Genomic DNA, 22,531 nt, shown 5'->3' with positions numbered 1-22,531 from the left:
AACATAAGAAAAGCCTTGCAGGATCAGGCCACGGTTTATATAGTCCAGCATCCTGTTTCTCACATTGGCCCACCAGATGCCTCTCTCTGGGAAGTCTGCAGAAGCAGGAGATGAAGACAAGAACTATCTCCCACCGTTGTTCCACAGCAATTTGTATTCAAGGCCCTTGAATCAAGGGTATCCTGCCTGGGGATCGGGAGCTACCATATAGCCATCAAGACAAGAACCATTGATGGACTTGTCTTTCATCTTCACGCCTCTCACGCCATTCCTTCTCACGCAAGCGCATTTTGCCGATCGGTAGCGCTTCCGAAACAAACAGGAGGTGGTCAGCGCGTGGTCTCTCTATGGTAGAGGTGGCTGCAGTCCAAAAGCAGCAGATGAACATTAGATTGGCTCCTCCAGGCTCTATGGTCTCAAGCTCCGTCACTCCTCCCAAAGGATTCGTCACAAACAGAAACCTTCAATCCAAGGGCTTGGTTTGCGCAGGCGCACAGCAAGCTAAAGAGCTGAAGGCAGCTGGCGACGTTGCTGGAGTCTGGCTGACAACGTAGCATACGCGGCTTAGAACCGGCGGAGAGCGCATAGGACTGCGCATGCGTGGTCGGGCGGCTGCGGAGCGGCTAGACTAGGCTGGAGGCGGAGGCAAAGCTCCTGAGGGAAGGGCCACAATGGATGAACTACAGACTGCGGAGGAGGTAACGGGCCACGGGGATGGCGGCTCTTCCCTCGCCCAACCTGAGGAGGACGGCTGTGGAGGGAAGAGACCGTGCCGGCTAAGTTGCGTTGCTGTGGGAGATTCCCGGAGGGAGGGCGAGAGGGGCCGAGCAGCCGCCTGCCTGGGGGCCCGCCCCCTTCTCGCCCCATTGTTGCTGCTCGTCTCCATAACGCCCTTCCTAGCCGGCCGTGACTTGCGGGGCTTCCCCTCCCGGTGCTGCTGCTGCTGCTGCCGCCGCCGCCTTCGAAGCGCAGCCCCCCGTCCCCTGGCCGCGCTTCCCCGGAGTGGAGGGGTGGCCTCTTCTAGCTCCAGCATGTCTCTGCTCTCAAGGGAGGCGGGGGGCCGTTATTCGTTGCGGCTGCCAAGGCGTGTGTCAGACGTGCAAGCAAGCTGAACAAGTCCCCTTGGCTGGCCTTAAGATCCGGGGTCTGGTCCTGAGGGCACCTCTTCTTACACATGGCCCAAAATAGAATTTGGCCGCAGCCTTCTAGGCTGTGGATCAAACGGGATCTCTAATCGGTTTGCAGGTTCGGCTCCCGTCGAGTCGAAGCCGTGGTTCGCGATTAGAGCAAAGGGTTCCCACTGTGACTGGACTTGTGCAGGGGCGTAGCAAGGCTGGAGTGGGCCCAGAGACAAGATTTTAAAATGGGCCCCTCCCTCACTGAAGTGCAGCTCATGAAGTAAAGAAATCTTAAATGAGGCTGAATAGTGGTAACAAAAAGCATGGTAAAGTTTTTTATACACACACACACACACACACACACATATATATAGCTCCATATATCCATCCATATATATATATATATATCCTAAATTATTTTTTAAAAGCTCTTGTAAATTGTGGATGATGCAAGTCATTTAATGGTACTAGAGAAAGACATGGTAGCTCCAGAAGCGCAGCTGGGAGAGTCAGTCATGTGACTTCCCTCGGGGGGGGGGCCCAAGGCATTGGGCCCCCAGACAACTGTCTCCCTTTGCCCTATTATAGTTATGCCCCTGGACTTGTGCATGGGCGCCAGAAGGACCTTTTGAATTCTGAGCACACGGCCTTAGGCGTGGTGGACACTTGCATTCTCCAGCCAATGCATATACAGTGGTCCCTCGACTTACGTAATTAATCCGTTCCGAACGCACGTTCGGAGGTTGAAATTTTCGTAAGTCGAAGAGCGCACCACGGAAGTCTGGAAACATTCGTAAGTCGAGGAAACCGCATCTAAAAATTCGTAGGTCGAGTAAGCTGAATCTAAACCGGCAACTACTTCCGGTCTTTTTTGTCGCTCGTAACTCGAAAACATCGGATGTCAAGTAGTTCGTAGGTCGAGGGACCACTGTAGGTGGAGGAGAAAGACATAGGTTTATGAAGCTTGCTTTTGGGGGCCTGCTTCAGTTTGATGCAGTTGCTAGCAGTACTCTTGAGATGAAAGAACTGTCTGCGTTAACATATTCAGTTAAGCATCTTAACACTTTGTTTCTTTGTAAGTAGGTAAATATATCTGATTACTATTTGGAATGGTAACCTACTCCTTTAAAACCGTATTTTTCTCAGCTGTGCACATTGCAAACTGTACTCTGGGTTAAAATTTTATCTCTGTTTTTTTTTAAGACTGCATTTATTGTGGATGAAGTAAGCACCATCATAAAAGAGGTAGGATCAATCTTTGCCACACCATGTCTAGAACATAATCTTGTATGCACTACTAAGTCTGCTATATTTTTATCAACAATAGGAGTAATTAATTTTTATTTAACATATTTGTATACTGCCCAAAACGCAGTTTATAACAATACAATAAAAGCAACAAATAAAAAGTTTAAAACATTAATTGGCTTTGGGGAGGAGCCATAGCTTTGTAGCAAAGCATGTACTTTGGATGAAGGTGGTCCCAGGTTCACCTCCCAGCATCTATAGTTAAAAGGATCAAATAGCAAGTGATAGGAGTGACCTAGGTATGTTCATAGTAATGGGTTGTATCCAGACCTTGCATGAGTGGAAGAAAGCTTGCACAAGGCAACTTTTCTATCTCATTCTCCCTGCCCACCTCCCGCTAGGCATCTGCATGGAAACGGCAGGGGGCAGCTTGAAGGGGGGGGATACCTTTAAGGGTGGGGGAGGGTGCTCTTACTCCTCCTGCCGTGTTTCCCCCGCCAGCACTACACTTCAAAAGGGTCCGGCAACATACCTACCTTCCACCCCGTTGCCTCGTTGGACCAGAAGTGATAGGAAGTACCCGACGCGTGTGCACACATCGGGGGGCGCATGTATTCTCGCATGCGTTGGGGGCAGACTCTTTTGAAGTGTAGCACCGGTGGGGGAAATGTGGGGGAAGAGGTAAGAGCACCTTCCCCCACCCTTAAAGGTATCCCCCCCCCACGGCCTTTGAACCAGTCAAACCACCAGGCATTTAAACTTGTTCGGAGGCCTGTAAAAGGGCTTCAGAACAAGTTCATGCACATCCCTACCTCTCGCCCCAGTTTCCTGCCTTAAGGAGTAGCTTTGCAGGCAGAACTCTTTGGCTGTTCTCTCCTCCCTGTGCAGCACACCCCATTCCTGAGGGTCCCTGGGACCCTGTGTGATGGAAACAACTGTATGTAACCCTACGTCTTCCAAATACAACCCCTCATGGTGTGTTGAATTCTGTTCCAGGCCTGATATTCAGGCATGGCTTTGTGGGGCTGTAGTGGGAATGGGATCTGGGGAAACATTGGTCTTCCTGAGCTGATTTGTAAATTCCAGCCAATATGTATAGGGGAGAAACACTGGTCTTCTGTCAAAATATAATTTTATCTGTAAGATTTATTGTCTCTCTAATGACTAAGCATATTCACTAGAATATGCTTAGTCCATTTAGGACTTTGTCTCATGTATTATAAGCTGATCTCTGCAAGCTAGTTAAACTTCAGTTGCAGGGTTGACATTGGTAGGATTGCTTTTAATACATATAGTTTGGTTTACATGGAGTGCACTGCTTGTTTCACTGAATTCTGGCTTCAGGCTAAATGATTTGTAATGTCCAGCTACGGAATAAATGTATCTAAGCAGATTTGAGGCAAATGTACTCTACTTAAATGTTGCCAAGGTACCAGTGTCTTGTTTACTGAATATCTGTTGTGGCAACTTCCATGATAGTGAAGGCTTCTAGTGAAGATACACTGTTACAAAGCAGAAGGTTCGTGTCATTCTTTATTAAGCAAAGTTATAAATGTTAATTCCTCAAGTCTGTGCAACTAATCTGTATAAGAATCCCACACATACATGCTTGCTGGCAGTGTTCCCTCTAACAGGGATTCTCAGATGTTGTTGACTACAACTCCCAGAATCCCCAAGCAAAAGCCATTGCAGCTGAGGATTCTGGGAGTTGTAGTCTACAACATCTGGGAATCCCTGATGGAGGGAACACTGCTTGCCAGCCACTAACACACCTTGCAGAATGTAGTTTGCAGGAAGCAACAAAATGATCAAATCTGGCTCCCACATTGAAAACAACCCCTTCCCTCAGTCTAGGTACTGAGGCTCCACAGAGTGTAAATACAATGGATATAACCACAAGATAGAATGAGGTGGGTGACATATCTCTTATTTCAGGAATGGCGGTTTAATATGGACTGTTCTATGCTCAGCCTCTGTTTGTAAAACTCCTGTTGCTATTCTCTTCACAGTTTCAGAATTAAAAAAAATGTGTGTGGATGGATTGTTATGTGTGTGTTCCTGGTTATGATAGAATCATTGAACTTGTTTACATACATGTGGACCTCATTATACGGAGCCCTGACATCCATGGAGCCATGATCGGGTTATTGACACCCGACCTCGGTATATATGCGGTTTAATAGGATTCATTTTTGGGTTTGTTTGTTTGTTCATTTATCACATTATCACATTTTTATACTGCCCCAAACACAATGATGGCCAGTTTCAGGGTGGCCAGAAATGACCGAGGTAATTTCCAGCCTCCATTTTGCAGTGCTGAGCCATTTTGTAGCTCTTATTAGGGGGACCCCCCCATTTTTTGTGTAAAATTGGCAGATGTTGACATTTTGAGGGGCATTGCTGGACAGCTGCAGAACGTGGCATGGTATTTCAATTCACTTATTTTTGTTTTTTTAGTTTCTTTTTTCAACCTTTTTTTTACCTCTAAGACCCCCCTCCTTCCCATTATCCAGTTTCACTATCTGCAGCTTCAGGTGAAAATGGAACCCCTGCGGATAACAAGGTCCACCTATACTGTGAAGCTAGTGGAGATGCTGTTCTGGCAACTTCTTCTCTTAGGTTAAGGGCATCGGCCATTAAACTCAACAGAGGCCAGTAAACTCCCAAGACAATCATGCTTGAAGTTTGATAGGGGAGGAATTGCTGTAGGAAGAGACTGACTCTGCTTTAGAGTTGGCAGGCCAGGCATCTGCCTGATCAGCTGGAGAGAGCCTGCTCACTTTGAACTTGATAGTAAAGATCCTCTTATGACGGAGGGAGGAATAGATACATCATTTACTTTTATCAACATTTTAAATGGAAGCATTTCTGAGCAGTGGCAATGAATCTTGTTTGATTTCAAAGGTGGTGATTAGGGAAAGAGTTGACGAATTATGCACTGTTAAAATTACTTTCACTTCAAGTTATGACTGCTCCATTAGTCAAGGGGAGGGAATATCATCAAAGAGTTTGTTATTTCTGAAACTCACATACCCTCAGCAAATTGTCTTTGTGACTCCAGTTGTTTCTTGGGGACGTGTTGACTATAAAATTTCATATAGCGACTTCATTTTCAATATCACTAAATATCTTGTTCTTGAGTTCTAAGGAAGCTGATTGGCAAATGCAAAGAACTTTAGTTCAGTGAAACTGTCTGAGTGAAAATTCCAGACAAAATTGTTGGTGCTTTACTTTAGGTATTCATTCATAACGAGTTGGACAAAAAAGATTCCAGAATATCTGGCAAAACTTTCACATGATGATTCTAGTTTTTGAAATGGATGCATGTGTTTTTAAAAAGAGAGATGGAATTAAAGTTCTCTATCAGTATGATGGTAAGATATTCCTCTTCTTGTTTGTAGGCTATAGAAGGCACAATAGGAGGCAATGCATACATGCACAGCAAAGTGAACCAGTGGACCACAAGTGTTGTAGAGCAAATCCTAAGCCAGCTAACAAAGCTGGGGAAACCTTTCAAATATGTTGGTAAGTTAGTATATTTCTGTCACATCAATAACATAGTTAATGCAGAAATTGCTTCAAATAAAATTGATGCATAAAATAGAAAAGTTGCAGAGGCAGTAGTGAGCAGCAGCTTCCTTGGTAATTTGTTGCAATTAGTTGCAAACGATGCTCACTCATGAAATGAGAGGTTATTGCATCAGTTCCTTTCAAGATTAAAAGTAGATACGGATGTAATTGTGTTGCTTATGCAGTGAACAGTGTCTAACAGCAACATGTCTTTTGTGATTTACAGTGACTTGTGTAATTATGCAAAAGAATGGTGCTGGACTTCATACAGCAAGCTCTTGCTTCTGGGACAACTCTGCAGATGGTACAAGAATATTTTCATATATTCTCTTAGCTTTCCATTGAGATGTTTCCCATGATATTTATGCAGCTCCAAAAGTTGTTTCCTTCAGAAAGCATTTATCTGCACTCACTTTAGGGGTGTGCACAGACCACAGTTTCATGTACCAGTCCAAATTCAGACTGGTTGGGTGGCTTGAGGTGCCGCCAGGGGGTGGGATGGGAGCCGTGAGCAGTACCTCTGAAAAGTCAAGGCGGAGGGTCTTACCAGCCTGACGGCCACTCCAAGCAGCTTCCTGCCGCAGCAGCACTCCCTTTGAAAGCCTGCACACAGAGCCAGTCTGGCTCCATCCTCACCTGGACTCTGCATGCACAGAGACCATTTGCGTGGTCGGTAATACAATGCCAGGTGAGAGGCCAGGTGAGTGTTGGAGCTATGTCAACGCTGCACATGGGCTGTCAGGAGGAGCATCGCAGCAGCAGGAAACTGCTTGGAGCAGTGGTCCGGCTGGTAAGGCCCTCTTTTATTACTTTTAAAGGTGCCACATGCCACCCCCACCCGGCACTGCCTTAAACTACCACACCAGTTTGAGGTTCACATGGACCACAGACCAGTCTGAATTCGGACTGGTGCACAAACCACATAGGAAGCTGCCATATATGGAGTCAGACCATTGGTCTGTCTAACTCAGTATTGTCTTCAGACTGGCAGCGGCTTCTCCAAGGTTGCAAGCAGGAATCTCTCTCAGCCCTATCTTGGAGATGCTGCCAGGGAGGGAACTTGAAACCTTCTGCTCTTCCCAGAGTGGCTCCATCCTCTGAAGGGAATCTCTTCCAGTGCTCACACTTCTAGTCTCCCTTTCATATGTAACCAGGGTGGACCCTGCTTAGCTAAGGGGACAAGTCATGCTTGCTACCACAAGACTATCTCTCTTCTCTACCACAGTTTGTGAACACCCCTAAAACACTTACCTGGGACTGGTATAACAGAGTGGCTAAGAGCTACAAATCGGAATCCCTGGTGAATGCACTGGGTGACCTTAGGCTGGCTGCTCCCTCTCAGCCCCTCATCTGCAATATGGGAATAATACTTTCCCTACAGGATTGTTAGAATTTCAAGATCATGCATCTGAAGTATTTTGAACACTTAAACAATACTCGTGTGAAGTGTTGTTAATAGTAATCAGAGTTCAAGCAAGTGTTTGATTCTAGTAGATGCAAGTTAACATAGAGCAAAGTGCTTACGTGACTCAGGCTGAAATCCTGTGTGCACTTACTTAGAAGTGAGCCCCATAAAATACAGTGAGTCTTATTTTTGAGTGAACATGTATAGGATTGAGCTGTTGTTCATTTATTGTCCCTAGGATAGATAATGGGGAAGCTCTGTTGTATCAATAGTCCTGGTAAATAGAACATGCCTGAACATTGGAGAGGCGTGGCTCAGATAACTTTAGTTTCCATTGCTACAGATCATGAGAGGTTTGCCTGTAGTGCTGAGGTGGCTTTGACCTGTATTTTTGTAAACCATAGCTTAGGATGCGGAAAGAGTACTGTTTGCTGTTTCACTCCACATGCATCTAAGTTTCATTATGAAGATATACATCAGTGCATGCAGTGCTTACCCTAATTGTGAATGTTCTTCTTTGTAGGAACCTGCACTGTGAGATGGGAGAACAAGACTATGTACTGTATTGTCAGTGCCTTTGGACTTGCAATATGATTGCCTTGGAATCCATCAGCCTTTATGTCAACACTTTCATTTCATAGTCCACTAAAACTGTGAATTCAATGAATAATTTTGTTTTCAAAGAACTTCTAGTTTCTTCTAGTAAGAAAATGGAAGAGCAATTTATCTGCTGTTACATAAACACATCACCTCTTATCCATATCAATTCACTCCCTGTCTTAACACTTTAAGGACTCTTTCTCAAGGTGCTAAAACCTGAATCCTGCTGCAGTTCTTCAGCTTTATTCCAACTGGTTTGAATGAAACTAATTTTCACACTTTATATTTTTCTTTGTTATTAAATTATTCAAGTTCTGAATTGTGTATGCATATTCATTTTAAAAGCTGGACATTCTAGAAACAAGAGTGAAACTACTCTCATGTGCCTTGAAATAGCCTGGTTCAAATAGATCATTGTGAAGACCTGGGGCTGTCATTCTAAAAGATGCCTCTTAGCAAAGCTCTCTTAAGCTCACATGTCACTTGCAAATCCAGCAGGAAGCTGGGTAGGCATCCCTCTTAAAGCTCTGAGCCTGCTGGCTGTTGCTGCTGGATGAGACACATTGATCCACAAGGAAGTTAAATACATTTGTGTACAAGTAAGCTATATGTATTGGCTTGTAAAAGGAGGTGGCATTTACTTGGTTAAACTGACAAACCTTATTACCCAGCCACATTCTGCCAAAATCCATAACTTTTACTTTTAATCTAGAAGCTATTTAGCAGTGAAGTACACGTGACAATACAATTGTGCTATATAAAGAAACCACATGAATAGCCCATGGTACCTGATTTAATAGAATTCTGTATGTAAAACATCTGCCTCTGCAAAAGCTACTATCGGCTTTTGTGGAAGCACACATTTTGCATATAGAATATAGCATGTCAAATCTTTGGCATCTTTAGTTAAGAATCCAAGCTAATAGTGCTGGAAAAGACCTTTGTCAGAGTTTGGAAGGTGGTTCCCAGATAATACTGGATTAAGTGGAGCAGTGTTCTGACACATTCTGAAACAGTTTCATATGTCCATTGAGATAATTGCTCAGGATCCCTGTGGAAATTGCTTTGGACAAGACAGTGGTAAATATTTGTACTGGACAAACTTGTTCTACAGAATTAAGAACCTGTTAATGGAATGATTGCAATGCTTTTAACACTATATGCTGCTTTGTGTAGTGTTAAAAGCATTGCAAACATTCCATTAAATCAAGCTAATCCAAAACTACTTCAGGTTCACAAAAAGGCTTCTAAGCCATAGTGTGTGTGTCTCTTCTGGTCTCAGTGCATGGGGTGGTGGTTCTGAAATCTCCCTCTTGAAATGTGTTCACTGCATCCAGAGGTAGGCAGCTTTTGGTTCTCCCGCTGTTGTTGAACTACAATTCCCATCAGACAAGCTAGAGTGTCAAAGGTTGTTACCTAGGGAGAGACCTTTCACTTGTGAGCACTTGCTCTCCACTATGTGTAAACTGGTACTACTACAGAATGTGACACCATAGAGAGCTGGATTGGTAGCCCATATATCTCAGTGACTTAAAGACTGGAGCTGTTCTTGATAGGACCAAATGTTTGAGCAGTTTTTACAATTCAGTTGAATTGGTGTATAGCATTTAGGGCTACTTCAACTGTTTTCAAGTGTTCTATGAAACATGTATGTGCATGTATGTCTCATCACATACAGTTTTTTTTAAATGAGAGCGGGGTGGATTTTCGGGGAAACTGACATCATTGCAGATACTATACATTCCAAGAGGAAAGGCTGCTTGTAGCTTACAGGTGTCAAGGCATCTTCCTGCCTTGTTGCTTTGGAAAAGGAATGGGCTCAAGAAATATAGCTGTAGAGAAATGAAAATGGAATACTGGAATTCAAGGAGATATATAACATGCTTGTCATAAACAAGCAGCCAATATCTCATTACACCTATGTGTGATAAAGACAGATGAATCACCCACTAATAGATGCCTGAATCCAAAATCTTTTGTATTTGGGCCGACTTGGATTCCACTTTTTCTGCAGGGTCTACGAAGGAGGTGTCCAGCAATCCTTCTTGCAGTATTAGGTTGGCTCAGTTTAAATCTGTGATTCCTGAGGATGTGGACAAGCTGCTTGGAGCAGTGCGGTCCACCACTTGTTCTCTGAACCCTTGCCCGACTTGGCTGCTTCAGTCTAGCAGGGAGATTATTCGAGGAGACCTGGTGAATATCATAAATGCATCGCTGAGGGAGGGTAAGGTGCCTCCATGCTTGAAGGAGGCAATAATTAGATGGTTTCTAAAGAAGCCTTCCCTAGATCCCTTGGCGATGGGTAATTATAGGCCACTCTCTAATCTCCCTTGGTTGGGCAAGGTGATTGAGAGGGTAGTGGCTGACCAGCTCCAGGCGGTTTTTTGGGAACCTGATTATCTAGACCCATTTCAAACTGGCTTTAGAGCGGGCTATGGGGTTGAGACAGCCTTGGTCGGCCTGACCTATACCGGGGAATCGACAGAGGGAGTGTGACTCTGTTGGTTCTCTTGGATATCTCGGCGGTGTTCAATACCATCAACCATGGTAGCCTTCTGGGTCGCCTGGCGGAGTTGGGGATAGGAGGCATTGCTCTGCAGTGGTTCTGCTCCTATCTCTTGGGCAGATTCCAGATGGTGGAGCTTGGTGACAGTTGCTCTTCTCAACGAGAGCTGTTATATGGAGTCCCTCAGGGCTTCATTCTGTCACCAATGCTTTTCAATATTTACATGAAACTGATGGGTGAGGTCATTGGGAGATTTGGTGCTGAGTGTTATCAGTATGCTGATGACACCCAAATCTACTTCTCTCTTTCATCTGCTTCATCAGGAAATGGTGTTCATTCCCTAAATATCTGCCTACAGGGAATAATGGGCTGGATGAGGGATAACAAATTCAAGCTGAATCCAAGCAAGATAGAGGTGCTCATTGTAGGGGCTCAGAATCTGAGGGATGAGTTAGATCTCCCTGTGCTGGATGGGGTTACACTCACCCAGAAGGAGCAGGTACACAGCTTGGGGGTACTCCTGGATCCAGGCCTCACTCTGGTATCTCAGGTGGGGGCTGTGGCCAGGAGTGCTTTTTATCAGCTTAGGCTGATTCAACAGCTGCATCCATTCCTAGAGGAGGATGACCTCAGAACAGTGGTGCACCAGCTAGTAACCTCCAGGCTTGACTACTGTAATGCGCTCTACGTGGGGCTGCCTTTGTCTGTAGTTCGGAAACTTCAGTTAGTTCAAAATGCAGCAGCAAGGCTGGTCTCTGGGGCAACCCAGAGAGAGACCATATTATACCTGTTTTGAAACAGCTGCACTGGCTGCTGATATGTTTCCGAGCAAAATACAAAGTGCTGGTTATTACCTTTAAAGCCCTGAACGGCTTAGGTCCAGGTTACCTTAGATAGCACCTTCTTCGGTCTGATCCCCACCACACACTAAGATCATCTGAGGAGGTCCAGCTCCAGTTGCCACCAGCTCGTCTGGTGGAAACCCGGAGGCGGGCCTTCTCTGTAGCCGCTCCTGGACTCTGGAATGCACTCCCTGCAGACATCCGTAATTTGAATTCTTTATTGGAATTTAGGAGAGCCCTAAAGACCTACCTGTTCGGCCTGGCCTTCCAGTGCTCTTAAATTGTTTTAAAGGGTCTTTGATGTTTGTGAACTGCCCTGAGCTATTTTGTAAGGGCGGTCTAAAAATCAAACAAATAAATTAAATAAGAAAACCCCAACCACTTGAATTTCCTTCTCCCCCCACCCCCACATCAGTTTTCAACTTGAGCTCTTCCTATACAAACAAGGATTACTCATAGCTTTCATTCTTCAGTCTGACTAAAGCAGGTGTAAGACTCCTGGTATGGCAGTATGGGGAAATCTATTTCCCTTACTGCAAAGAAAAGAAACAGCAAGAGGGTAAAAAGGAGACTCCAATTTTACCATGCATGCAGAAGTACCTATATAATTCTGTTCTTATTCATACAGGTTTATTATTTGACTTCTAAGATGTTTACTCTACCATTCAATTACAGAGAAAAAATAAATATTATTTTCTTCTGCACCAATCCTATTTTAATCATGGCTCAGTACCTAGGTGGCTGTCTCGTGTTGAATACAGTTCTTCAGTACATACAATTTTCTTTTACTTCTACTGGAGCTGAAAATAAGTCCTAGCTCTAGCAATACCTCATTGTTTTATCATTTTCTCCCAAAATATATGGAGATAGGTACTACAGAATCAGGCACTCAGGGTGAGTTTCACATGTAGTCATCACTGTGCAACAGTTCATAGTCACACAAGCCATATTTTAATCTGCTTTAGTTGCATTTTATTATATGGGTGGACTTGGGTTCTACTTATCTGTATAGCAAGTTAGCATCTATTAAGGTGCATTTCTCTAGTTTATTGCCAGTCATTCCCCTACAGGCCTATACTCTGCTTTTGTTTTTGCACTGACAGCAAGAAAAGTGCAAATCAATATAAGATTGCTCTTGGTTGGAGTGGCAATATAAGGACTGAACCTTCCATAGGCAAAGCATGTGCTCTACAGTTGAACTCCAGCCCCAACAGAGGAGATTGAGGTGAGCTTCAAAAGCAGTTTGTGATGGTTTTCAAAACAAACATATCCTATCACTTGCATGCAAGCCCTTGAATCTCTCTTTTAAAGTCCAGCCTTAGCTTTTATTTTCCCAAAATGTCTAGAAGCCAAGTTTTCTTCTCCTTTGAAGGCTCAATATCTTTGGCTTCTAGAGCCCAGACTCTGCTTTATCACACCATGAGGCTATTCTCACAATCAGCAAAAATCGGACTAAGGGAGCCTAGCCTGATTTTGGCAGAATGTGAGAAGCACTGGGCTTGCAGGCGAGCCCGATTTCTCCAAAGCGGGTAACCCACTAACTTACCCCTCCCCCTAGACGAGGTTAGTAGAGCGAGCGCTCCGCTAACTCCATCTTTTTGATCGTGTATTGCCAGGACACGGCTGCACACCATGGCAACACATGAGGAGACCCCTGCCGGGAGACTGAAACAAGTCTGCTGGCCCTGGGGGTCTCCCTGGGAGATGCGGGGCATCCTGGAACTTCCAGGGGCTACACAGCACCCAATCCCCACAGCCCTCACCGGCTCCGTGATGAAGTCGGCAGTCATGTGGGCGGCTGAGCCGGCCGCCCAGGGCTGCAGCCTGGATCGTCTGCGGGGAGAGCGGGTGAAGCCCAATCTCCCCGCAGAACCTCCTCCAGCAGGACTCACTGATCGTGAGACTCGCCTCCATGTATTTTGTCTTATCTGCCCCTCAGTTCCTGGCTGGCCATGGTGTGGACCAGTGTGGGAGCAATTCGGTGTGCACTTTTGTATAACATAAGAACAGCCCTGCTGGGCTAGACTCAAGGCCCATCCAGTCCAGCATCCTGTTTCACACAGTGGCCCACCACTTCTTATTTGTCTCCATGGTGAAAACTGTCAATTTATTCCTAACAGGCCTTTGTGAAGGAAAACCAGCATGGCTTCTGCAATGACAAGTCTTGCATCACTAACCTTTTGGAATTATTTGAGAGTGTCATGTGGATAAAGGTGATCCAGTTGTAGTATACAGTGGTCCCTCGACTTACGAAGTTAATCCATTCCGAACGCACGTTCGTAGGTCGAAATTTTCGTAAGTCGAAAAGCGCACCCACGGAGGTCTGGAAACATTCGTAAGTCGAGGAAACCGCATCTAAAAATTTGTAAGTCGAGGAAGCCGCATCTAAACCGGCAACGACTTCTGGTCATTTTTGTCGTTCGTAAGTCGAAAACTTCGGATGTCGAGTAGTTCGTAAGTCGAGGGACCACTGTACTTTGACTTACAAAAAGCTTTTTACAAAGTTTGCCCACCAAAGGCTCTTAAGTAAACTTAGCAGTTTTAAGCTTTAGCATGGGATAAGTGGACAGGTTAATGTGTGGATTGGTAATTAGCTGAAGCGCAGGAAACAGGGGTTCTTCTGTATGTTTGTCTCTATTCAGGCTCCAACCCTATAACCTACTTACTAGCCACTATCTTTTCCCACATGTATCAAATAAAGCTAGGAAAATGTTTCCAATTGGCCGCAGATCTCTTGGCTCAGTTATTAACATTAAAGCAAAAGGAACACAGACACTTGCACAGTCAGGCTTCATCTTGTCAGGAGTGGTCCAGATGGAAATACAGCTCTCTTATGCATGTTCTGAAGCCCACAAAACTATAATGTCCAGTTTTTTCCAGCACTGTTATTGAAAATATCAACCTTTATATTTATTCCAAGAAAATGTACATTCCTGACAAGCTTATTTGAAATGTCCATTTCAAATACTGATTTTGTTCAGCTGATCTGATAGTAACCATCTCTTCTAGTGGCTTGAACAGGATTTACTGCATACACCTTTTGTGGGCTGCTTATTTGTTCACATGGCAATTAGTATCACAGTAAATATAAATACCTGAATATTTTAACAGTGGTGAGATTTTTTTTAAAGAAGTTAACCAATTTTGTTTCCGTTAGATGCATTCTGACCCATTTCCAAATCAAAAGATGTTTCAATGAATTAGATAGCAATAAAAATGTTTCAATGTCACTGTTGCCAGGAGAGTTAACTAATATTATGTAATGCCAAATTAATTTGTATATAAACACATGGTAAATTACAAAATTGTACTATTTTAATCTGCAGAAAAGAACACAATTGATGTAGGTACAAAGCTTCAGTATAAAACTTTATTGTGAAGGTACTGAATACAATGATTTTTATTATGCACAGTCTCTGAAGAATCTTGGCATCTAATTGTACTGAAAGTAAACAAATTTTGCTCTTATATTCCTTCTCAGGGCAAGTTATCTCCAGTATTCCTGGTGTCTCATCAGGAATACTGATCAACAGCTACCCACCCAATCAACAGCTACCCACCCCCCACCCCGTACAAAGACAACACACTAAGATACACCATGCATATCCTCCCAAAAGCAAAACTGTATTTACAGCTTCTCATTAACATTAACATCTACTTTGCACATACTTTAAGTACATTTTGGTATAAAATTATTTTCTAGAGATTTCTTTTACATCTATTTACAAACATTGAGTTCAGTTGTACAGTGGTGTAAGAAACTTTTCACAACAATTACTGGCACAATTGGAACATATGGCTAAAATGCAACACAGGACTACACAACTTAAATGCAACTGTTGCCTTTTGGCTCTGTCATCAGTGAGGACTATTTTCTCATTGTAAGGCTGCAATCCTTTGCACACAAAATTCAGAGGGACTTGCTTCTGAGTAAGTATGCATAAAATTAGGCTGCAAGTTTCTTCATAGACAGTCTTCTTCCAGTGTATCTTGGCATAAACAGATTTTCTGTTTCCAGATATATTCTTTCACTAAGTTAATGTAGTGGTTTGTTTAAATTATCCTTACTCTCAGTGATGCTACCACACTGACAAATCAATTTGACTAGATGATAACAACACATCATCCCTGGTTGGGTGAAATCATCCAAGTCAGTAAATACGAGTCAGGAAGGAGGAAACAGCAGCCACTGGTGATGAGGGTGCGTGGAGAGAGAAGAAGGGTCCTAAAGCAGTAAAACTAGACAGGGTAAAAAACAAAACCAAGTATTCACACTTTGTAAGTATTTGAGGAGAGAGATCTGCCCCCACTACAGAATGTATAGTTTCTGCTAAAAAAATTGAGAGTGGAGAATATTCAGTGCAGGTTTGTTATGCTGCTCTCATATTTATTGGCATTGGAAGTGCCTATTTAAAGACTCCCGTGACAACTGCAAAAGCTAACAATATAGTTCCTCCCAATGTATTTACATATTTCGGTTTGTGGTAAACAGAGCATTAAAAAGGAGCATGTGCAAACCCAGAAGCACTCCTAGGCAGCTAGGGGCACACTTATTTTCTTTATCTAGACCAGAGACATTTTGCACCAACAGTATATTAGCACGCTTTTTAATACACCCCACAGAAATCATTTCAATTGAAATTCCTCACACCAGCCAAACTTTGTAATTAAAAATCCAAAACAGTACTAAACATTTTGTATACAGAACGATTTTCTTGCATTGCAGAAGACTACTGAGAATCAGAGGTGGGATCAGGATTTGGACAAGGCAGACACTGACCGAGAGCTTGGAACCATGCAAAGGCCCACACACACAGCACAGCTCCAAGGCTCTGCCTGGTGGTAGGGTTGCCAAATCTGACTACAGCTATTCCTGGATTGTTTCCTCCCCAATATTTCTCATAGTACCAAGCCATTAAAATCTCCAGGATTATTTTCAATAATGACCTGGACATCGATGCTGATTCCCAAAGACTGCAGCTGAAAAACTGGTAACCCTACAAGTGCTGGAGATCTGAGACACTTAATTGCACTGCCTGTCCCCTTAACAAAAACAACAAACAAAAGATGGACTTGCCGTGAATGATTCTACACAGACATTGCATTGTGGTTAGAGAGAAATGGCAAAGCTACATCTCTGCCGCCAAGTATCCACATGTCTGCTGCCCAGATGAGCCACCTCCAAACCTTGTGGGGGCCTATCTGGGTGGCAGCATCAGCAGCAAGGCCACCAAGGAGACAGGGGCCCAGCACAGAGCTTTGACCCTGGGCCCCCTGCAACCTGCTGCCAGCCCATCTGTGAATTCATTTGATTGGAATAAGGGATATAACTTTAGCGTACTCAAAAGCCCAACTTTAAGCAGTACTAGGCCTGACAAACATTCTTTACAAAAGTCAACTCACACCATACCAAAAGGCATTTTCAATTAACTCCACCTTAGCTAGTTGTAGGAGAAACTCACAGCCATCAAAACAAATCTCTTATTCAGATAACCGTCTGGCTGAAGCTGGAACATGCAACATACAGCTCAGTTATACCACCACCACCACCACGTCTGTGCAAAAAGAGCTTCAGCTGTTAATATTAATCCTGAAAATAATCTCAGGTCCCATCTAGGGAGTGTGAAACACATGAATGACATTTCTGGATTGATCACAGAATCTCTTTCCACCACCATCTTGGTTTTTCCTCTATTTGCAATACGGTCAGATTATCTGTTCCAGTAGTTTTATACTGAGTTTACTATGTCGCATAGTGACATACAACAGTTCATATGAACAACAGGCAGTAACACACATGCTTTCTGCTTTTAAAAACAAATACACATATGTCAAAATAAGACAATTTTAAAAAGAGGGAAGCACCCCACATCATCTTATTTTTGCTTGAGCTAAGTTTAAGAAATCAATATAGAATAGGAGATATATTTAAAAATTGTAAATATTTTGCGAGTTAAGAGAAGACTTTTGGCAGGTTACAAAACCCTACAACAGTAGTACGTCCAGGGGTTCTCCACCTTGGGTCCCAGATGCTGTCAGACTGTAACTCCCATCACTCCCAGTCACAATGGCCTTCATGGTCATTATACCAGGCTGGGGACCCCTGCTATAATCCAACCAAAGGTAAACACTGAAACTTTCTATAGACTTAGGGGGAGATATCTAAAACTCTCCATTAGAAGTACTCCACTCTGGCTGGATTGTACATTAGCTATTTTCAATGAATCAAACCACTCTAGTCAGCAACATTAACAAGCTTCAAATATAAGCAGAAGTGTTTTGCAAACAGAACACAGACACAGTACTAACAAATTAGTTATAAAAAGATGGAACAAAGCTGGGTGCTGCATGAATGTCCCCGGATCCCTTCAGCTCAGCAGGATTTGTGGGGGAAGATGGAAGTCATGATTGGAATCTACCAACTCAAAAGCCAAAAAATCCCCTTATATTCCTAAACTTCAGTTAACTTCAGACACATCTAATAAATAAAAGGAGCACACAGATTCATTTATTTTCTCTAGAATTAAGTGGGGGTGGGGGGGGGCGGGACTTTGGAATGTTTCAGGAGAGCAGCTGTAATTTAAAAGGATACACATAAGAGGAATAGTTCAGTTTTTCCAGACTGGGGATCAACACAAAGCAATATAAAAGATGGGGGGTGGGATCTCATTTTCTGGTTTCTTTTGTGCCAAACATTTGAATATACTCCATTCTTGGCTTTAGTTTACTTTAAAGAAATTCATTGTACTAAGTATATATTAGCACCCCACCTTACTAACTGCAAGAAAAAGATGTATGAAATGGTTCACCAGAAATTTTACTTTTAGCAAAAGTGAAGTATTAAATTTAACTGATCATACTATTACATATCTGGAACCTTTGATATGTAAAATACATTGCACTTATATCAGTATAGACACCAACTTGCAAAAACGGCAGAACAAATCCTTTCCAGTGCATTAGTAGTCTTGTAATGATACCCAGTACGTACTTGATAACAGCGGATTCAAAGTGCAGTGTGCAGTGTAGTGTGTGTCCTGGCCCCGGTCCTCACACTGATGGCAATGCCACTGCTGAGAATCAGGCAACTTTTCAGAGCCACGTGCAGTGTGTGTGGGGTGTGTGTGGGGTGTGTGTGACAATATTCCCCCCATTCCCAGACACAGGGAAGAAGTTTCCACTTTCGCACAAGACTTTGTTTCCCAATCTATGATCTGAACCAATAGCTGCAGAATGAACCATTAAGCAGATGGTTTGCAGAGCAAGAAAAGCAAACTCATAGGAATACAGGTAGGTCACTGGAAATGTGTAGCATTTTTACATTCCAACCAGACAGAATTTGCTCCTAAGTCCTTGCATATTGGTCAGTTGCACTGTGCTCTCTAATGTGAAGTGTTTCTTTAAAAGCCTACTACAAATAGGGGAAGTTGTTTATAAAAAACATGTATGTATGAAAGCACATAAAAATACTGACAAATTATGTGAGGTAGGTCCAACTACCCAATAAAATTAATGTTCTAATATACTCAGTCCCTTTGGTAATCAAGGGTGGGAGAGTAGAGAGACATTCCCAGCAACTGTGATGGGCAACACCAATCTGATAAACCTCCTGAGGGCCAGTAATGCATATTTAGCAATAGCACTTACATTTATATACCGCTCTATAGCCAGAGCTCTCTAAGCGGTTTACAATGATTTAGCATATTGCCCCCAACATTCTGGGTACTCATTTTACCGACCTCGGAAGGATGGAAGGCTGAGTCAACCTTGAGCCCCTGGTCAGGATCGAACTTGTAACCTTCTGGTTACAGGGCGGCAGTTTTTTTACCACTGCGCCACCAGTGGTAAAATTTCTAGCATGGATGAAGAAAAAAGTGCAAGCGGCAGAAGCAGCCCTCTGAGGGGTACAATAATGAACTACAAGATGCTTGTCCCAAAACCAGAGAGGATCCAAGATCACTCAAATTGTATCTTTTATTGAACTATAGTCAAGTCCACATATCATCATCACGTGGACGTGTCACTATACTGCAATTTGGAGGGTCTACTGCCAACATACAGTTGGTCCAGCAAAAAGCAATCACAGTCATCTGGGATCCCGCTTGGTTAAATACAAAGATAATCTACCCACATGTCCATCCGCACACTTATGCACACATTTAACACGTGTGCATCTTACTAGGATATGGATAATTAAAAACCAATCTACTTAAATACCATTATTTAAGAAATATATCTAGAGAGTTTTAAGGGAATGTGAATGAAAATTATTATTCTTTGTCATTTAAAAACAGCATTTACTCATTTACATATGCAGAAGACACTGAAGTGCAAGGCTATGCTTTTCACAGAAGTCTGTCATCTAGTTGATTTTGTTTTTTAAAAAAACAACAACCTGAAAGATAAAAGCAACCTTGGGACATTTCTATCTCAAAATATTTTGCTCTTTTGATGCAAGTGCAAATTATATAAAATTATATTAGTCACCGAAGAGGTTCAACAATTATGCAGGCAACTACCAAGATTATTCCTTCATTTCATGAACACGTCACAATACTGCGCTGAAACACAATTGCCACTCCCTACCTGTCACGTTCCCATCTCTGAAATGGGAACAAGAAATTGAGGTTTCTCAAGAGAAAGTAGTACCAAACAATTTCCAATCTCTAAATCGATCTGGGATCAAAAGAGGTTGGGAGGTTAGGCACGGCACGCCCCAACAAAGTTAAACAACTATCAAGATCAAGTTACCTTTGAATAAAATTAAGCTGACTACCACCTTCCCACTAAATAGTCTATGAAGCAAATGGGAAATCAGGCTATCATCAATGTTCAGTTCACAATGAATGTTAAGACCCTCAAAGCCTCTTTGATTTAACAATCTGATCTGGCAGTATCCAAAACTCAAGTTTTTCTTGAGTTAGTGTGTACGGATGTGTGTTTAAGCACACTTTGGGTTTCATTTGAAACAATTCTCTCTTCATTTTTAGGTTTGTAAACAAAAAAGGAGAAATGGGAAGTCCTTCCATAGAAGTCTATGCTCAGTTTACTGTAGATAAGGGAGAAATGTGGGGAAAGTCACAATTGTTTCTGTTCTCATATTGCAGGCCACTTTTATGCAAACTTAATCACTGTCCGATTCTTCCTTGAATTTGGCTCTGATAGCTTGGCCATTCTGAAGCGGCATTTCTTCATAGTCACTCCTGCCCAAAAAACAACAACAAAAATGGTATTTGAGAACATCTCCAATATAAACAGCATAAATTATCATCCCGAGAAAGGAGGAACATGTGTATCTCAATCAGTTCCAAGTCAATCCAAAATGCTGTTTCAAATATAAAACATATATTTATGTTGCTATATGTTGATCCCTGCTTTAGCTAGGGATGAAAGTGGTCTTCCTCAGTTTGCATAATCTGGAGATTTTAATTTCTTACAATACCTCCAAAATCTGAAAGTAGTAGAAGGCTTCACCCCCTCCACCGAGTCACTGCCTAGTGACCTTTTTAGATTTATTTTTAACAAATGTTTAATGCAGGGATTCTCAAACTTGGGTCCTCAGGTGTTATTGGACTTCAACTCCCATAATCCCCAGCGTCAGTGGTCTTTGGTTGGGGATTATGGGAGTTGAAGTCCAATAACACCTGAGGACCCAAGTTTGAGAATCACTGGTTTAATGCTTTAATCCACACTGCCACAGTGGCTACTTAAAATATGGCCCAATATTATTATAACTCATCCCAAGAGTATTAGGTTCCTTACCACTTCCTTTCACTACAGAACCCCCATCACAAAGTAGTCCTTTTAAAAAAAGGAAAGTTAAAGTTCAAAGCCAAACATGAAAGCCCATTGATGATATTTTGTAATGGATTGATTGATTAAGTGCTGTCAAGTCAGTGTCACCTCTTAGCAACCTGATAGATAGATTCTCTCCAGGATGATCTGCCTTCAACTTGGCCTTTAAGGTCTCTCAGTGGTGCATTCATTGCCATTGTAATCGAGTCCATCCACCTTGGTGCTGGCCGTCCTCTTCTTCTCTTTCCTTTAACTTTCCCCAGCATTATGGACTTCTCAAGGGAGCTGGATCTTCGCATAATGTGTCCAAAGTATGATAGTTTGAGCCTGGTCATTTGTGCCTCGAGTGAAAATTCTGGATTGATCTGTTCTATGATCCATTGGTTTGTTTTCCTGGCTGTCCATGGTATCCTCAAAAGTCTTCTCCAGCACCAAAGTTCAAAAGCATCAATGCTTTTTCTATCTTGCTTCTTCAAAGTCCAGCTTTCGCATCCATAGAGTGTAACGGGAAAAACCATGGTCAGGAGCCAGCGTGATGTAGTGGTTAGAGTGCTGGACTAGGAAGACACGAGTTCAAATCCCCATTCAGCCATGATACTTGCTGAGTGACTCTGGGCCAGTCACTTCTCTCTCAGCCTAACCTACTTCACAGGGTTGTTGTGAAAGAGAAACTCAAGTATGAGTACACCGCTCTGGGCTCCTTGGAGGAAGAGCGGGATATAAATGTAAAAATAAAATAATAATAATAATAATAATAATGGTCCAAACGATTCTAATCTTTGTAGGTGTAGACCCGTCACGGCATCTAAATATCCTTTCTAAGGCCTTCATTGCAACCCTACCAAGTGCTAGTCTGAGGCCTATTTCTTGACTGCTGAATCCTTTTCTGTTGATGGTCGATCCTAAAAGGCAAAAGCTATCCACCACATCAATGTCTTCATTACCAGTTCTGAGGCTGGTTGCTGTACTCGTTGTCATTAGTTTTGTAATGAAGAAAATATGAAATCAACACTACTGTTATAAGCACATTACTTACCCATAAATCACATCATCGTCTGAGTCGTTCAACATGGAGAAGGCAGGATTGTCTTTCAGCTGAGACTCTGAAAGATTTTGCAAAGGAAAAGTTCATTCAACAAACCACACCTCTCCAGCTCTGCTGAACATTTATAAAGTACATCACATTTTAAAAAGTATTTTAAGTTCACACTCCCCACCCCCTTGCTCACACTTTTGTCATGTTGTAAGGAATATCAAACTTTCCTTCTTCACAGCTTTTCTTCTGTCACCAACCCCACCTCCTGGATACATGACATAATCCATGGATGGTCCATGAATGACTCCAAACTTACGTTACACTCAGTTTCCATGAAAAATTGTAGCAGCAGCAACAGAAATTTCACATTAAAGGAAAACCCTATTACTTTAACTGTACATCTGTTTTCAT

At 42.8% G+C, this 22,531-nt stretch overlaps 2 protein-coding genes across 7 annotated transcripts in view; one reads left to right on the top strand and one right to left on the bottom strand.

Annotated features, from left to right (window-relative positions):
• Positions 1–519: 519 nt before the first annotated feature.
• DYNLT1 (dynein light chain Tctex-type 1) lies at positions 520–8,260 on the top strand. Its single transcript, XM_053294294.1, has 5 exons — positions 520–698; positions 2,322–2,363; positions 5,768–5,891; positions 6,163–6,240; positions 7,865–8,260. Exons 1-5 carry the CDS (start codon positions 672–674, stop codon positions 7,933–7,935), a joined length of 342 nt encoding a protein of 113 aa, XP_053150269.1. The 5' UTR covers positions 520–671; the 3' UTR covers positions 7,936–8,260.
• Positions 8,261–14,631: 6,371 nt separating this feature from the next.
• The window catches only part of TMEM181 (transmembrane protein 181), a 47,433-nt gene continuing 39,533 nt past the window's right edge, over positions 14,632–22,531 (bottom strand). For all 6 annotated transcript variants that reach the window (XM_053294240.1, XM_053294245.1, XM_053294257.1 and 3 more), the window contains 2 exons: positions 22,121–22,187; positions 14,632–20,492 (listed from right to left, as the gene is read on the bottom strand). In XM_053294240.1, the coding sequence (XP_053150215.1) occupies positions 20,414–20,492; positions 22,121–22,187 (146 nt within the window). In that variant the 3' untranslated portion in view covers positions 14,632–20,413. The remainder of the gene's footprint in view (positions 20,493–22,120; positions 22,188–22,531) is intronic.

The sequence above is a fragment of the Hemicordylus capensis genome, chromosome 1 (assembly GCF_027244095.1).
Source record: "Hemicordylus capensis ecotype Gifberg chromosome 1, rHemCap1.1.pri, whole genome shotgun sequence".
In the NCBI taxonomy this organism is placed as follows: Eukaryota; Metazoa; Chordata; class Lepidosauria; order Squamata; family Cordylidae; genus Hemicordylus; species Hemicordylus capensis.
The sequence above is the reverse complement of the archived record's forward strand: the minus strand, read 5'-3'. Positions and strand labels throughout refer to the sequence as shown.

What these genes read in the sequence shown, in the direction of transcription:
- DYNLT1 (XM_053294294.1), top strand. Translation starts at nt 672, where the DNA reads ATGGATGAACTACAGACTGCGGAGGAG. An exon ending in TAAGCACCATCATAAAAGAG is followed by an intron (nt 2,364 to 5,767) that starts GTAGGATCAATC and finishes TCTTGTTTGTAG; the next exon opens with GCTATAGAAGGCACAATAGG. An exon ending in CTGGGACAACTCTGCAGATG is followed by an intron (nt 6,241 to 7,864) that starts GTACAAGAATAT and finishes TCTTCTTTGTAG; the next exon opens with GAACCTGCACTGTGAGATGG.